Raw genomic sequence first — 17,404 nt, 5'->3', positions numbered from 1 at the left:
GATCTCTGTATGCAGTACTAAATGCAAAGTGCGTCAGGAATGAGCTGGTTCACAAAACATCTTGGGGGTCAGGAGCAGGAAATGAAGTCTTGGCCAGCTCTAGGCATTTGCCCATTGATGAAGAGCAGAAGTTAAAGACACAACCCATGACAGGTATGAAGGGAGAACCATAGGGGACAGAAACTCTCATGAAAAACTTTGTGAAAAATACAAACTGTGCATAGCTCATACACGTGTATACAGTAAAATATAAAGATGTGCAGTGATCCAGACCGAATACCAGCCAACCCTATAGCCTCCTCTGCCCAGAGCAGATTGTTTTTTTGGTTTTTTTTTTTAATGAAGCGTATGGATGAAGGAGACAATTCTTCCCACCCCTCTTTCTAACCTTAGTCCTTCTCCTCCTCCCCAGAGAAGCTACTATATGAATTTGGTCTGTATCTAGTACACTATTTCACATTCATAAATATATATATATATATATATATATATATATATATGAGCTACACATATTGGTGGTTTTATAAAGTTTTCACCAGGGGTTTACTGTCTTCCCACAACATTTTTTTGACTATGTATTATTTTCTGCTTTGAAAGAAGGAAAAAAGGTGGGGAGGGGGCATTTTATAGAGAAAGAATACAAGAAAAGAGATAGCATTTGTATTATGGCTTTTGCGTTTTTGTTTGCATTTGCTCAAAAACAGATGGGGCCCTTGTTCTGGGTTATTTCCCCATGTATAGGTCGGCGTGTGTGGCTCCCTAAGCACGCGTAAGCCCTGGCTGTGGGGACCATGTATGCACAGAGCACAGTTCCCACACGAGGCAGATGAGTGTGTGTGGATGGAACGGTCTCCTGCACAGCTGAAGGAGGTGCTGCTGCACCGCGGCCACCCTCCCTCTCTTTCTGAGGTCTCCTTTCTCGTGCTCTCTCCTTCCTCGGTGGCAGCTGCAAGAGGATGTATGTCTGGAAAAGTGGGGTGAGGTCATCCTAGAGAGCTGGACACCTAGGCAGCTACACGAGCAGCTCAGGCTGGGTGTTGCTCCTTCCTGCTGGCACTGCTTGCAAAAGGATATATGTTTAGGAAACTTAGCCAGAAAGAAATCCAGTGAAAATGAGCTATGAAACTTGGACATCCTGGAGAAATAATATTTACAGAGGAAACTCTTGAGACGAACTCTCATCAGCCCAACAACCCTGGTGTTGGGGCTCATAGGTGGGGGCTGCAGTTCTGTGCTAGGCAGAGCTGCAGCTCTGGCCGCCTGTGTGAGGTGTTTCCATGGCCACGAGAGGACTCAACAGAGGGCACAGGCAGCTCCACTTAGCCCCATGGCAAGACGCTTGGGCACCACCTAAGGCAGCAGAACAGAAGGGAGCTAGGGCATGAAAAGCTTTTTAAAAATCTCCCTTGAGTAGCTAAAAAGACCTATCCTTGGGGATCTTGGCAGCACTGTAGTGTATTTGATGAACTACCCACACACATAAATGGCAGGTGGAAAAGACTGCCAGGCACTAGTGTCCCCCCACTCCATGAGAGAGGCCACTACCAGTGGGGCCCTGAGGGACTACCTGGCATCCTGCACACGTCTAACCTTGACCACAAGGGGCACAAGCAGGTTTGGACCACATAGCCTTAATTGGAGCCTAAGACACTGTGTGATTGAGAGGAAAAGGTAGGGTGACTGAAGAACTCAAACCCAGTTCTGGTCATGATTTTTCACCTTCTTATAAGAACAGCCTTGAATAAAATATGCTGCCGCCACACTTCAGCATCTCACCTATGGCTTGGAGGAGGTGCTGCCTTCTTCCAGAGAAGGCTGTGAGGACCGCATGAGGTGACATAAGCACGGAGCAAATAATGATCACACTGTCCTTTTTCCATGCATTTGATTATTTAATCTGCATAACAACTACATCGATAGGCAAGGAAACAGGTCAACAATCTTCCCAGTGATCACCCAGATAATGCACAGCACAGCCAAAGCTGGAATTTATGTGGCTGAGTCTAGAGCCCACAGACCCCTTATCTTACACTATTTATACCAAGGCAGGAACAGCATGGCTGACACACGTGAGTGATCAATCAATGGCTCTCCTCTTGCCTTTGTCTCACACATGCAAGATTATGCAGAGAAATTAATTTTTAAAATACATGGGAAGGTTCTCTAAAACCCATGAAGTCCAATGGAAATGCTGGACATTTAAGAGGTATGGATGAAAAAGATGTGGTATTTTTATATAACAGAGTGCCACTCAGCTATAAAGGATAAACTCGAGGCTTTTATAGGTAAATGGATGCAACTAGAAACCATACTCATAAGCGAAATGAATCAGACTTGCATATGTAAACACTGTATTGTCTCACTAGTGCAAGAAACAAAGTAAATAAGACCCAAAAGTTACAATAGATATGGTAAAAGGAAAGGAAACTGCTCAAAGGCAAACCATATTGCTTGATCAATTCAGCATGCCTGTATCTGGTAACAATTGAAGATATTGAAGGTAACAATATGTAATATAACAACCATTGTTAAATTCCTATCATCTTGTTTTGAAATCCTGTATCACTATTGCTTTTGTTGTTGTTTGGCTTTTTTTTTCTTTGTCTGTTTGCTTGATTGCTTTTTTTATTTTTCTGTGCTTTTTTTCTCTTTAAAATTAAAAAAAAGAATTTAATACATATATGACAGCAAAAAGGATGACATTGGAAGATAAATAATGAATCCACGTTTCCAGTGTTCTTCTTCTACAAATGAAACTCTTTGCATAAACTCCTGAGATAATAATAGTAGTTATTACTCTATTTTCCTTTGACCTTTAATTTTGATTTTTTGATGCATAAAATCAACAAGAAAATAAATTCACTTCAACCCCAAAATATAAATAAAATAAACAGCTTTACTGAGATATAATTCACATGCTATATAATTTACCCATTGCCAGTGTATAATCCAGTGTTTTTGCTTACAACTTTTTTTTTTTAACACACTGGTGCAGCCATCTCTGCCATCAATTTTGAACATTTTCAATAATAAACTCTGTGCCTTTTATCATAATTCCCCTATGTCCATCCATGTCCATTCCCCACCCCTGTTCAATCCCTGGCTAGTAGTAATCTACTTTTATGTATGAACTTGCTCATTCTGGGCTTTTTGTGCAACTAGAATATGTGGTCTTCTGTGATTGGCTATTCTTTTTTTTTACTTTACACTGATGTAGCATGTATCAGTACTTCATTCTTTTTTATCAAGGAATGATGCTCTGTTGAATGTGGCACTGCTGTAGGACTTTTAGACTTGAGAGGAACTTCATAGAGAAGAAACCCAAACACCACTATGCTATGGCCCAGAGTGGTTAATGAGCCTAGTCAAGGCACCTAGGGGCAGAGCTCAGCCTCCAGCTTCGCACCTCTCTATCGCCTAGGTTCCTCCTCACTTCATTCCACACTGCATTGCTGGGGACACAAAGCACACAGCTTACTGATGATGGCCCAGCAAAATGCTCTCACCAACATTAGCCTAACATCATCCATTCCATAAATAGATACCTGCCTGCTGTGCAAGGGGCCGGGGCCCCAAGGAGACCTAGGGCAAACGAAGTCCCTGCCCTTCCTCTCAGGGTGCACCTTCTCCTAGGGAGGCAGAAATAAAAGAACAAATGCCTAAGCAATAAAGTAATTGTTCATTAGAGGCTACAAAAGAAAGAAGGGGCTGAGAAAGAAAGTGACGTGGGCCTGGGGAGGCTCTGGCAGGGGTGGTGGGGTGGGAATGAAGGATCCTCTGTGCAGAGCAGCTTGGGGTCCTGAATCAGGGACGCAGGGGAGCCTCTCTGAGGACAGAGTAAGTAAGCTGAGACCCAGAGTGGGAAGAGGAGAAGCAGGCTTATGCATATGCAGAAGAAGATGCCAGAAAGAGTGCAGAGCAAGTGGAGGCCTGCAGCAGGAGAGAACTCGGTGCACGGAAGAGGGCAAGCAGGCAGAGCAGAGCAACAGAGACAGCAAGCTGTGCAATCTGAGGCTGGAGCGGGCAGGGCCCAGCTCCCGGTGGAGGAGCTGTCCTGTCAGCCTGTTCTCCATGACCACACTCTCAGGGCTAACCCAGGAGAGGTAGGGGAGGCCCTGTGGGAAAGGAGATCGGTGGCTTCCAGTACTCTTCCTGGGAATTCAGGAAGTTCTGCTTATCACAGGAAGCTGGAGGAAGCCAGGGTCTCTGGAGCAGACTTCCGAGGGTCGAGAATTGCGTCTCCAGTGGGGGTGATGTAACTGTGCATTACCCTTGGGATGAGTCAGAAGGCAAGGAAAACAAAGGGAAATGAGAAAATCCAGGTATATCCATAAGGATGTGGTCAGATGATTATGGTGAAGCCACATAATGGAACACAACTCAACTGACAAAAAAAAAAAGACATATTTTTTTCAGTACAGACATATTTAAGCAAAAACAAACAAACAGAAAACGAACAAAAACAACAAAAACCAAGATACAGAGCTGTGAGAATAGTATATTATCATGTGTGTAAAAAAATCATAAAGGGTATGATATCATTTGGTAACAATGTATGTATGTATATGATGTCTCTAGAAGGATTTGGTAAAATGTCCCCAAAAGGGACCCCTTTTTGAGTCTGTCTCCCCACAGGTGAATGTGCACGTGTGCACGCTCACACACAAAGGGCCAGGACCTCAGCTGACACTCACCTTCCCTGCTACGTGGTGAGAGGCTGAGGGCTGGAAGGGAATTTTCCACTGCCTTTTCTGATACTGTCGCCAACTATGAAACAGATGAATGGATTTCCTTCCTAGTCAAAGAAATCAAATTTTAAAATGAAAACAAAAAAGAGCCCATGAGAGGTCTACAGCTGGCAATACAAGCCGTGTTCCAGCCTCCCCGTGCTCTCTGATAAGCTGACCCTTAGAAAAGCCCTTTCTCTCTCAAGAGAAGCATTTCTTGAGCAGTCACTGGTTGCTGGACTAATTTCTTTCCCAATCATAAAGATGGTTTTGACAGTCTGGTGACTGAAGAACTAGTATAGAAAAGTCCAGAAGTAATTCCAACTCCCAAATGCAACCATGAAAGTACTTCCCTTCAGAGGTATTCTGCAGTGAATGAGCAAAAACATAATTATCAGTTGGTTCCTGGATTCCAATTTTGTACCCAGCAATGGGTGAGACCTCTTGGGAGTTTCAGACAGTGCACAGGGGAACTGCGTGGCAGAGAGCAATCAGCCTTGCCCTCAGTTTCAAGGTTGCTCAACCTGGCACCACTGATGTTTGAGGCTGACTAATTCTTTGTTGTAGGGGCCGCCCTATACACTGTAGACTGTTTTTGCAACATCCTTGGGCCTCTGCCCATTAGTTGCCAGAAGCATCCTCCATCCCCTCCAGTTGTGACAGCCAGAACAGTCTCCAAATGTTGCCCAATGTCCCCGTGAAACCCAACGGCCCCCGGCTGAGAGCAGTACCCTCATCACTGTATTTCCAGGTAACCTCCTCACTCTCCTAACCAAGAGCTGGGCTCCCTGCCTCACTGCACCTGGATGGCAGGTGGGCTGCACTAGAGTTAAAAGGTCGGCTGAATTTCACTGTGGATGAGCTCCCTGCATCCCGCAGGTGACAAGAGGTCTAACTCCTTGATCTGTCTGAAAAAATAATAATCCGCTGGCAAGACTCTCTCCCTACCTGAAGATGAGGCCATAAAACAAACCCTAGAGCAGGTAGACAACGGAATCAACACACTCAGGCTGGGAAGCTCCACACTCTAAGCACCCCAGCATCACCGGGGTGACAGAGACAGAACCAGGGAAGCAAGTGTCATATCCTCCTGTGATTATCCGAGGGGGGAAATGCAAAGGTGCCTACAGGGTCATTTGGGGTCATTCACAACAAAGCAGGTGGACAGGTAGGCCAGACAGGCACTGTCAGCCCTCCTCTTTAGGCCATAATTCACAGGGACAGCTCTCCTTGGAAGATAAGCAGAAAGGGACTGCTTGTCTGTGTTTTGATTAATTGAAGGCTCATCCTTGGGGCTCTACGAAATGAATGAGCAGAATTTTCCATGGCCAACTGTCCTGGCTGCTGGGCCCTATCTGCAAAAGCACAGTGTTTATTTACTTTTGTGTGTGTTATTTTTATCCCAGTTCAGCTGCAGCTCAGTGCGGAAGGCGTGGGGGAGGTGTATATACAGAGCACCGAGACCGGCCAGTACTTGGCCATGGACACCGACGGGCTTTTATACGGCTCAGTAAGTACGAAGCTGACATGCCTCCAGCTGTGGCCAAGGTTTGAGGTTTCCACAAATCTTGTTACACCAAGTGATCCAAACTAAAAAGCGTCAATTAGCCTCTGTTTGTTGTTTTTTCCAGTAGGATTCCTACCCTCTGCCCTGCCTTATTTTAGGCATAAACATAAAAGAGTTTCTTGTGGTAGTTACTCAAAATACTCACATGTATTATCATACAGACAGAAAGGAAACATTGATTCATGTTTTGACAACTTGTCAGGGCACATCTCAACCCACCTTATACCTTAGGTTCATCTCCAAAATGTTCCTTGAGAACCTACGACACGATATGAGTGTGTGTCTTAATGCTTTTTGTAAAACTGCCCAAACAGGACATGGTGCTATGCACCTATAGTCCCAGTTACTTGGGAGGCTGAAGCAGAAAGATCACTTGATTCAAGTCCAGCTGGGGCAACACAGAACAGAAACCAGAAAAGCAGCAGCCCAGATTCTAATAATTTATATGTCTTATATTAAAACTCTGGAAATAGTTTTATTCTAGAAGGAGCATCTACAAAAATGAAAAATGTAGTAACTAAATTCAAACATTTGCCAAATGGCTCCTACAGCACCTAAGTACCATCTCAGGTGTTGAAATTGATGTAAAGATGAATGAGCCATGTCAGGAAGTACAGTCTCATGTACAAGAACCCTGTGCCTCTGCTTCTGCCCTGCCCCAGTTAATGCTTTATATATTTGGTCTTTATGAGAAAAGAAGAGAAACACAGGCAATCTGATTCTGCCCCTCTTTGTATCTGTGCTCAGATATGTAAGTAGAGAGAGAGAGCTGAAGCCAGTAATTGAGAGATTTGCAATTACTTCTGGATTTCCAGGATCCTTCTCTGTATTCTCACAGCTGAGAGCTAAAGGTCTGATAGAAATTCATAATTTTTTCCTAACCCCTTCTTGCCTCTTATAAAGATGTCCACTAAATGCAACCAGTAGGCCAAGTTTCTTCCAGGGAGTCCTCTGAGTTGCATCAAACTGCCAAGCGAAGGTGGGCACAGGTGCCCCTCTCCTGAACCAGTCTCAAAGGGGGGCATAGGATGTGAATACAGTTGTTTTCCCCTTGCTGCCCACTAGGGGTCAGGACACCGGCTCCTCAGAGCACTAGGAGCCCCTCATGTGCTGTTCACTGAAATTCACAGTGAGGGGAACTACTAGATGGGGTTTGGAGCATACACAGTTATTTCTACGAAGGGAGATTTTACTTAAGGTTATTTTTGAGGTCGATAATAAAATCAATCAACCAGTCACAGTCTCAGAGTCACAACATGCATCTGCCACGCTGGCAAGTTACTTGCCCGCTTGGAGTTCCTGTCTAAAGTAGGGCTGTGACAGACAGTGTCCACCTCACATGGAGCATGAGGGTTCAGTGAGAGGACACTCAGAACATGCCCCTGGAGTGACTGGCACTTCCGGGGCACTAAGCCCCTTACCTCAGTGTGCCCTACATTATAAGTTTCCATTTTATGGCTTTTTCTTTTTTAAAATCAATTTTGCTACTTATTACAGCCTTCTCTTAGATATATAAAATATTAAGGAAGGATCTTTGAATCCAATTTCCTCTGGATCCCAGGGAGCCCCTCTCATCATGGCGCTGGCCATCAAGGGACTTCACCTGGACTCTGATCTTAGTGCACTGTGCCTAAGAATGATGACATTTTTCTCATTGATACAGACAAGTTCCAAAGTATCTCCAAGCTCTGCATCATGCCCTGAGCAAATTCTAGGTATCAACCCATTCTAATTCAAACTGTGTTTGTGTGTGTGTGTGTATGTGTGTGTGTGTGTGTGTGTGTGTGTGTGTAGAAAGGGTGTATTTGTCTTCTTAAAAAGTTTTAAACGGTATATCCTAAAATATTAATATAGTTATCTTGGTGTGGTCAGGGGTGACTTTACAATGTATGAATGTCTTCTTGTTTCCTAAATTTCCTGCAGTGAGTATATGTCCCCTAAAGAATCAGGGAGACAGCACGTTAAATATAAAAAAGGAAAGTGACACAGCAATAGGCATGAATCAATAGTCGGTTCGGTTCCCTCCTGCCTGGTGCCAGTGCTGACAAATCCTGGCCGAGGCTGCCGTGGAGCCGGCCTGCCCCCTCAGCTGGTGACTCAGCCGCTGTGTGCGTGTCAACTCCTCCAGGCAGAGAGAGACATCAGGTGGAGAGTGTGGTCAGTCTCACCTTGGTCACAGAATGCAGACCGACGCCCACGGAAGGCGTCATGCGGGGGAGCCCTCCTTGGCAGGGCAGAGGTGACCCACACCGTCCCTCCTTTTACCTAGCTCTGTGCACCCAGCTAACGTCTGAACCAAGTTCCTCTAGAGGGAACGGAGTCATCCAATTAAGTACTATATTTATATCCCATCTCCTTCCAAAGGGACCTAATGTGGCTCACTAGATGTCACTTCAATAGACTGTAAATGAGTAAGAAGCAAGAGACTTCCTGTTACACAGCTCCTGACTGATAACAGCTAACTATAGGCTGAGGGTGTGGATTGGAGGTACAGTGCTTGCCTTGAATGTGTGAAGCCCTGGGTTTGATCCTCATCAACACACACACACACACACACACACTACAGTTATACAATTGCCTCTAGGTTTTGGGGTGGTTTTGTTTTGTTTTTAAGCAAAGTTGTGACTTTTAAAAATACAATGCTATTTGTAAGTACCAAAAGATAGTTATTCTAAAATTTCATTTAAACTCTGCACGTCTTTTAAGGAAGACAAATTTTATACCAGCATTCATGTACGTATCAGTGCTGTGGTAAAACCCAGCAACTGTTACTGAAAACCACTAGGGTGAGAAGCTGGGAGCCCTCAGTGCCCTGCAGTGTAACTTTACCTGTTTCCAGTGTCTGTCCACAGCCATCCCTGGGGCCAAGCCTGCCCTGGGCATTCAGCGCTCGCTCACAGGGTCTCCCCAGCTGGAGCTCTCCAGTTCTGAGAACAGAAGATAAGGGGGCTTATAACAACAGCAGAGGGGTGTTGAAAACTCATTATATTCTGGGTCCCCCAGCTAAGCCCTCATAGCCATTCCCTGAGATAAGTTCCCTCCTTATTCTCATTCTTCTGAAGAAAAGACTTAGACACCGGGAGCTTCAGTAATTTCTCCAAGGTCACACATCTAGTGAGCAAGGAACTTCATTGAAAGCTACTCCCTAACCGTGGTACCCTCTTTTGGTTTTATCTTTCTAGCAGACACCAAGTGAGGAATGCTTGTTCCTGGAAAGGCTGGAGGAAAACCATTACAACACCTACACATCCAAGAAGCATGTGGAGAAGAATTGGTTTGTTGGCCTCAAGAAGAACGGAAGCTGCAAGCGTGGTCCTCGGACTCACTATGGCCAGAAAGCAATCTTGTTCCTCCCCTTGCCAGTCTCTGATTAGAGAAATCTGCTCTGGGTACTGATCACTCCAGAGGAGACTTGAGAGGTCCTCACCTGGTAGACCCCAGAACGTTCCCATGACCATTGGCTGTGCTAACCCCAGCCCACAGAGCCCGAATTTGTAAGCAGTGCACTTCTACATGCCCAGTTCACTTTTTGCAGAGCCCTTTACCCTGGCACATTTTGGGACAGAAGGACTGAATTGCCCCTCGGGGCCAACTGGCCAGTCTGGGTCTGGATGTGGGTGTCCAGTTGCCTCCGGGCACCTGCTGCTGGCCACCTCTCAATGCAGAGGCGGAGCAGAGTGAAGTGTCAAGAGGTCTGCTGAGTGGCTCACCAGAAACCCTAATACCGCCTGCTGCTGAGTAAACCTTGGCTGACGTCCCCAAAACATCTACCCTGACTGCCTTTTCCCCTTACAGTAGTCCACAAATGTTAGCAGACAGACTGATGTCCAGGTTAGAAAAAGGCAGCATTCCACGGCAGAAACAAGGACAGCGAAATCAAGCAGAGGGATCTGAACAGCAGAGGGATCTGAACTGCAAAGGGAGACTGTGCTGACGAGCAGCTTAGAAAGGTGGATCCCAGTACAGGAAGGTGAAGGTGGAGCGGCTCAGCCACAGGAAAGCAGGCTGAACCATGCCGCTGACCTTCCCAAAGTCACGAGCAGCCCCAGAAGCTTCTGACATCTGGGGGAGCAGGCACTAGACGTGGTTCTTAGCAAAAGCAATGACATCGAGGTTGGAAAGTTCAGGTCTGGGCGTGGGAGTGGGGAGCAGTGAGGGGTTGCTGTCCTCTAAAAGCGATGACTTTAGAAACAAGCACAGAGAGGGTAACACCATCATTTGTGCTTAGCCACCAAGAAGCCGAGGTCTCGGGGGTTCTGGCATGGGCTCCCCTCTCTGACGTGCTAACAGCTCACCTGGGAACTTGGTTTGAGTGCAGATTCTATGTTTCCAACAGCCTCCCAGGTCCTACAGCTCCTCTGCTTTTCCCCAACATCCTGTAAGGAGCAGATCCTAAAGAAATTCAAATAAAGGTGGCTAAATCCCTGAGCCTCCCAGCCTCCGCCTCATCATAAACGCATACACTCCAGGTGGCCCCCTAAGCCTCAGGCAGCATCCACGTAGTTATGCCTGAATCAAGGAACACGATTTTAAGGCACTTTGGCCCAATGCCTATATAATGCCCATTTAGAAAAACATACAAAAGCATACTTCAAAAAAAAAGTTAAATCCTCCCAAACAGCTTTTCCCAAGAGACCATTTCTGTTACCATTACTTGTATAAATATGCTTCCTGCTTAAAGTAAACTTGACCCAAGTGGCTAGCAAATTAGAAACACTATTCATCTCTGACATGTGATACGGATGCCATGGGAAGGCCTTTAATAAGCCATTTAAATTTATGGCGAGACTGTACGTTTTAATCACATTTTAAAATATATAGCTTTAAGGCAGTGAAACTCATTAGCATTCAGCCACTGAGAATGATAATAATAGGATATGATATACAAGCTTCTCAGCTAATTCTTACACTACAGTTACTCATGAGATTTTTGTCTTCCATTGTGCTGTTTCTGAATTTTCTTTTGAAAATGGGTTCTCATAAGCATTGATATGATAATTGTGGAAAAAACTGATGAGAGTGTTAGCTCACGTTTTACAGGGTATTGCAGTCATTATTAATGGAAACATAATCCCTTATTAATTGAACTGTCATATGTAGGACGGAAGAAAAACAATTTGAAAATCCAAAGGATAGAGCAACTGAGGAGCTGATGCTGACATGATGGTTAATCGTAGTACGCCACTTTTGTACAGCAAAATCATTACGGAATCTTTTGGTTTTATAACTCGGATGCAATGATTCTCTTTTATTTTTGTAAATCTTTGCATGTACGTTGGGAATAATGCAATTTGGCTTAACATCACTCTAGGAAGACTATCTGGCCAGTAAAAGGTACTCAAAAAGGATATGTAAGATATTTACTATTCCATAATATTTATTGTATGAATCAAATTTAAGTGTAACATTGGCCAAGAAAGATTAAATACCATTGCTAACAGATGAGACAGTAGTCTGTCATTTCAGAGCCCAAAGCACTGCAGGTAGGCTGTGGCCTGATACTCTCAGCAAAGTCATCATCATATATTTGCTCAGCAATGATTACTTGCATACTATGTGCCAGGCATTCTACTGGGTACCGGGCTTCTTGGGGACCTTTTCTGTCTAGATTGCTCCTCTGTTCCCTGAAGGGCTTACTTTATGCTGACAGATGTTATGGATCCCTTTCTTTTAGTCAAGTAAAAATACAGCCTCTGCAGGTTACTGCTACATAAATAGCAAATCCCAGACATTCGGGATGGAAGATTTAGCAAGCCCCAATATAAGGTGAACCCCTAAGAAAGTGGCAGAGGACATAGCCAAAGTCAACCCAAGTTTTTCAACTTTAGATCCGCATCAGCTCCAGTGGGACTGCTGGAAGCAGAAACAGAGCGTGGCAGATCTCGTAAGAAGGAAGTAGCGGACAGCTTCCTTCTGCTGCTTGGAATATGCAAACATTCCTTGGAATATGCGACAGTCCTGTCTTGTTCCGCTTCCGTAAGTAAGTCTTTTAGCCTTCTGCCTGTTCTGTGCGTCTCGCGAGGCTCATTTCCAGGCTGACTGTCACAGGTGCTTGCCACTCTGTATGAAGCATCTGGAGCCTTAGGATTTTTGAGGGTTAGGTATACTGTGGCAGTAGCTTCGCTGTCACTAAAGATAAAGTCCTTGCTTTGTGTTGGCCTTGTCCTCAGCCTTGCAGAACATTCTGCCTAGTAAGGTAGGCCTCCAGGGAAGGCCACACCTGTCATCTGCTCCCTTTTTTCCTCCCACTGGTCTGCATCTTACAAATATTAACAAATGTCCAGTAACAGTCTGACTGTCTCTGAATTGCTGAGCCTCAGATCCCACATCTTTCTAGGGAAGAACTTTTCCAGCACCCTGAGACAGGGCTCCTTCATTTTCTAGCCTTAATCTTGTTACCAGAAATGACTTTTAAAGGCTGACAGGAAAATTTCACACAAAAACATTTTTCATTTAGTTTCAATAATACTGCTTTTCTAGGTTTTTGGTAAGGGCATAGACTTGAGAAATTTGTCCCCTCAGACACCACTAAAAACTCACTTAAAACTTTTTCTTTATAATATGAACCATGTGAAATTCTGCCACTATTGCTGAGTTGACTGGCTTCTGTTTGGGCAAAGATACTGTGAAAAAGAAATATTTAAGGACTTACTTATAATTTTAGGGCAACATCAACAAGCTGTCTATATCTTAAGAACCCTAATGTGGTGCTATAGAATTCACTCATCAGATTTTCTAAATTATCAGCAATATTTCCTTAAGGGGACCTCTGAATCTTATGACTTCTTATTCCTAGGATGTGTCACACTGGTGCTGTGTACACTGCGGTGGATTAGATCTCACACACAACATGGACACATGTACCACCCATGAAAAAAACTGGGCAGTGTGCTCACAGTACCAATTACATATAACTAGTTCTCCTTTTCCTTCTAAAGTTACCATAAATGAATTTTTTCTACTCTTTAGAGCTTGTTCCATAAAAGAGCTACATTTCCCTGCATGTACGTATCCCTTATACATCACTGAAACAAAAAATTCACAAAACTCTAGGAGATGTACTTTGGTCTTTCTGTTATATACTACTAAAAAGTACCGGTCAGATATCAATTAAACCAGGTCCTGACATTAATGGGTCACAACCACAGTTTGAAAAACACTGGCTTAAAGCAATTGTTCTCCTTCCTAAAGATGGAGAGATCCAATTAGGATCTTGTGTTATGACTTTAGTGTTTTCAAAGACACGGTTCATTCTTGAATAAACAAAGACAAAGGGACATCCTGTTGCCCAGCCACCATCTGTTCTGAAGCTCAGTGAATTCCCTTCGCTGTGTTTGCTACTAATCATGCAAAATGAAGGTAACAATGCAGATTCCACGGGCGCCACTGCAGCCTCTCATGCTGGGTGAGCAGATGTCTGCTCTGGGGAGCCTGGGAGACCTCGGTCCCCTCCCTCCTCCTTTGGAATTCTCACAGCTTTGGGGTCCTGTGCTTACTCCCTAACTCATTCATCTCTCTCTATCCACCCCCAAATTCTTACTTCATGACCATTTAAGAAAGACATTAAAAGTAGACTGAGCCAGGCTATAAAACTAGGGTCTTGATCATCTTCCCCAGCCGCCCTCACTTTCTGGAAATTACCTTCTTACCTCTTATCTACTAAAACAAAACTCAATTCACTCATAAGATAAATACTACTGCTCCTGGGATATAGCTTATATGAGGACTGAAAAATGCCCATCTTTACTGAACTCACTAAAAAAAGTAATTCTGTGTCCTGAATATTAGCGTGGGGGAAAATGAGCCCCTCACCAGTGAACTTGACCATAAAGAGAAATCTACAAATGAAGTCATCACTTTTCAGATCTGAGTGAGATCCTGTTTGTTACTGGGTGGGCAGGGAGGGGCATCTCAAGTCCCAAACACTTGTGGGTTGTTATGTTGCTGATGTAATAGTGGCACATTTAAAAAAAAAAAAAGGAGGGCCTCAACTGCAATTTCACAATCAACAAAACTCATTTTTTAGGAACAGCAGTGATGCTGCGGGAATATTTAAGCCCAACTGAGAGGTGGACTTGTATGTTCCCCATTTGAAAAGTACTGAAGATGGATTGGCACAGTAGCATATATCTGTAATCTCAGTTATTCAGGAGGCTGAGGCAAGAGAATCAAAAGTTCAAGCCCAGCCTGGGCAACTTAGCTAGATCTTTTCTCAAAATAAGGAATGAGAAAAGTGTGGGGATGGAGCTCAGTCACAGACTGCTTACCTTGTGTACTCGGGGCCCCAGGTTCAATCCCTCATACTGATAAATAAGTAAATAACAAAAATAAATACATAAAAACCAGGATAATCTGTTTGACAGTTGTTAAAATGTAATAATCTGCTAGTAAGAGTGGCACTGCATCTTCCCTAGTCCCCTCCTAAAACTGGCTCTCCACTCCGGAAAGAAACCCTCTCCATCACTGTACATAAACCCTACTCTCAAAAGTAGTCAGGGAATTCGGAACCATGGGCACAGGGATGTGACACAGGCGCCCCAGACCCCAGTGATCCCACTAATAGTTACAAGGGTGATGCAGCAAATGGCTACAGGACTCTTTCTGCAGCACTGGACCTGCTTTGTGGTTGACATATTGACCATGACATACTACGCTGCTAGCTTTCCACCCCAGTTATAAAATTAAAGACAGAAACGAGGTCACACACAGCCTGAAGCCAGAGATGGGCTTGCTTTATGAAATGCACACACTGAGGGACCTAGCTTTGGGGTCTCCTGAAGGCTCTGAGAGTGTGTGTAATGTGGGAAGGAGGTTATTTCCCAAATGGCTTCCTTCTCTCTTGGCGCCCCACTGTCACACAGACTAAACTCACACATTCAGTAACTAAGCACTGGTGTCTGTCTTATTAGATACACTAGCAAAACTTCACCCTGTCCTCCAGGTGCTTTTCCATCAGCCTAATGAAGGGCTGGGCTCTGCCTGTTCAGAACTGCCTTCCCTTCCAGGATCTTTTCACCGGCCTGAAGTCTATGCGGATGGAGATGGAGACAGGCGATTTGTGCAAACAGTCACAGACGCATACTTCATTGTGTTTTCATATTTCCTGCTGTAGGAAGAAAAATGTTTCTCACCTAACCAGAGGCACACAGAGCAAGACCTCAGATGATCTTAGTGATATTCCTGATGGGCCTTAGCCAGAATGCTCTATTCTCCAGAAAAGGTCATAGGAATATTGCTATATACAAACTTGTGTGTGGGTTGGGAAAACAGGTCTGTGCAGAGCCTGGGAATGTGAACTGAGCTGGAGTTCAGCAATTTCCTGTGGAAATGAACAGAAACATCTATGACATCCTCAAAATAGAACACCTGCCTGGGGGCAGCGCTGCTGACAGGCTTGGGGGAAAGGGTTTCAGAGTGGCCAGATTATTTCTGATATTGCGGGATGAAACTACAAATCCATGAGAGGTGTGCAGAGAGGGAATCTCATTTCTAGGTCCCTGCTGCTGCTAGAATCTGCTATATTTAATTGTAATAAAGAAGCGCTTCATAGGTTTTAAGACTGCTTGACTATGTATACCTTCCAAGAAACTTAAACATGTGTGAAGAGTTCGGTAGGACAGAGGCCGCCCAGTCCAGTGCCTGAGAGCAGCAGGAATAATGTGACTATTAAGCATCTTTCCGCGGTTCCTCACTAACTCATCTGCTCGTTAGTCGCTTATTCTCTACCATATCTTCGTCAGAGTTCAGGCATGGGTTGGTAACCACACCAATCATTTGGACAGAGAAATTTAGAGGCTAGTAAAAGAGATTAACTGCTCAGAGGGACAAAGAGATCTCTGAAGGATAATGAACAAGCAGGTGTGGGGAGCAGCTACGGAGGCCAACGAGCGTCCCCCAGGAAGGATCAACTTGAAAGGTGTTCTCCCAGGAATGACATGCAGACTTTACTGGATGAGATGAGGCTGTGGCCCAGTGGAGGGGAAAGCATCTCACTGGGCGCTTCAGGGAGCTTCCCACTGGAGCGCAGGTGAGACTTGTGGGGTGCTGGCAAAACTCACCAGAAGCTGTGCCCCGCTGAGTCTCCCACAGGGCACTGTGCCGTACGAGCAAGAAGGCAAAACCAAGAACCTAACAGAACAGCCCTTTTTGGTTATGGTGCCCTCTTGCACCTTCTACTGACTAGCCTAGCGTGGTGTCAACTGGTATATAACAAGTGTTTACAGGCCGGGTATGGTGGCAAACACTCTGGGAGGCTGAGGCAGGAAGAACACAAGTTTGAGCCCAGTCTGGGAAATGGAGTGACTTAATGAGATCCTGTCTCAAAATAAACATTTTATAAAAATCTGGAGATGTAGCTCAGGCAGATGGCTCAGGTTCAATTTCAAGACTACAAAATGAATGAATGAATGCATGCTTTACAGGTCCATCTCAGTATTAAAAAACAAGGGAAAAAAGAGTGGACTAGGAGCAGAAAGGCAATAAATTGATAATTAACAAAATACACACAACTACAGTTAGATACTGTACTAAACACAGAGTATTTAAAGTTGAGAAAGAGTGGTCCTTTCTAAAAAGCTCATGACAGCCATGAAGAAAACCCTTAGATTTTTGAAACAGTCAATATTTTTTAAGTTTTCTTCCTTTAAAGAATGCTACTGCCACTCCAAGCCCTGACAACCTCTCAGAAGAGGACCAGTGTATGTCTGGTGCTGTCTTCAAGCACGCTTAGCCACCCCCTAACTTAAATCAGTGTAACATACACACTTGCTGCAGAAGACAGTTTGAAGCCAGCCTGCAGGACTTGGAATCCTGACTTCTGCATTTGCTGACTTTGTCGCACTGGGCAAATTATTTAACCTCCTTGTGCCCCGATCTCCTGCGTAAATGAGGACGTGCCCAGTGCAGCCTGGCAGGGCTGCTGGGAGGATTAAATAAGACGGAGATACACAAGCATTGTGCAACACAACATCTGGCATTCAATGAGGATTAAATAAACATAAGCAAATATAATTATTCATGTGCTAAAGAAGATGAGGCTAAAAATGATATTTAGATTCTGCATCTTAGAGCCCCTGTGACCCACTTCAGATGTCTAAGGGTCCTTCCAGGC

General features: G+C 44.5%; 1 protein-coding gene and 1 long non-coding RNA gene across 22 annotated transcripts in view; one reads left to right on the top strand and one right to left on the bottom strand.

The window, feature by feature from the left end:
* Nucleotides 1-10,722, top strand: part of Fgf1 (fibroblast growth factor 1) — a 90,901-nt gene extending 80,179 nt beyond the window's left edge. For 6 of the 7 annotated variants that reach the window (XM_013141105.2, XM_013141102.3, XM_063232287.1 and 3 more), the window contains 2 exons: nt 6,134-6,237; nt 9,477-10,722. In XM_013141105.2, coding sequence (XP_012996559.1) covers nt 6,134-6,237; nt 9,477-9,668 — 296 coding nt within the window. In that variant the 3' untranslated portion in view covers nt 9,669-10,722. The remainder of the gene's footprint in view (nt 1-6,133; nt 6,238-9,476) is intronic. The other variant, XM_003477194.5, reaches the window with a different exon arrangement.
* The window catches only part of LOC101787993 (uncharacterized), a 260,957-nt gene continuing 254,142 nt past the window's right edge, over nt 10,590-17,404 (bottom strand). For 14 of the 15 annotated variants that reach the window (XR_010041635.1, XR_010041634.1, XR_010041632.1 and 11 more), the window contains one exon: nt 10,590-10,686. This is a non-coding gene — a long non-coding RNA (uncharacterized LOC101787993). The remainder of the gene's footprint in view (nt 10,687-17,404) is intronic. The other variant, XR_010041646.1, reaches the window with a different exon arrangement.

This window comes from Cavia porcellus, unplaced genomic scaffold (assembly GCF_034190915.1).
Source record: "Cavia porcellus strain 051 isolate PalLab524CR breed Dunkin Hartley unplaced genomic scaffold, mCavPor4.1 scaffold_21, whole genome shotgun sequence".
In the NCBI taxonomy this organism is placed as follows: Eukaryota; Metazoa; Chordata; class Mammalia; order Rodentia; family Caviidae; genus Cavia; species Cavia porcellus.
This window is presented reverse-complemented; position numbering and strand designations above follow the sequence as displayed.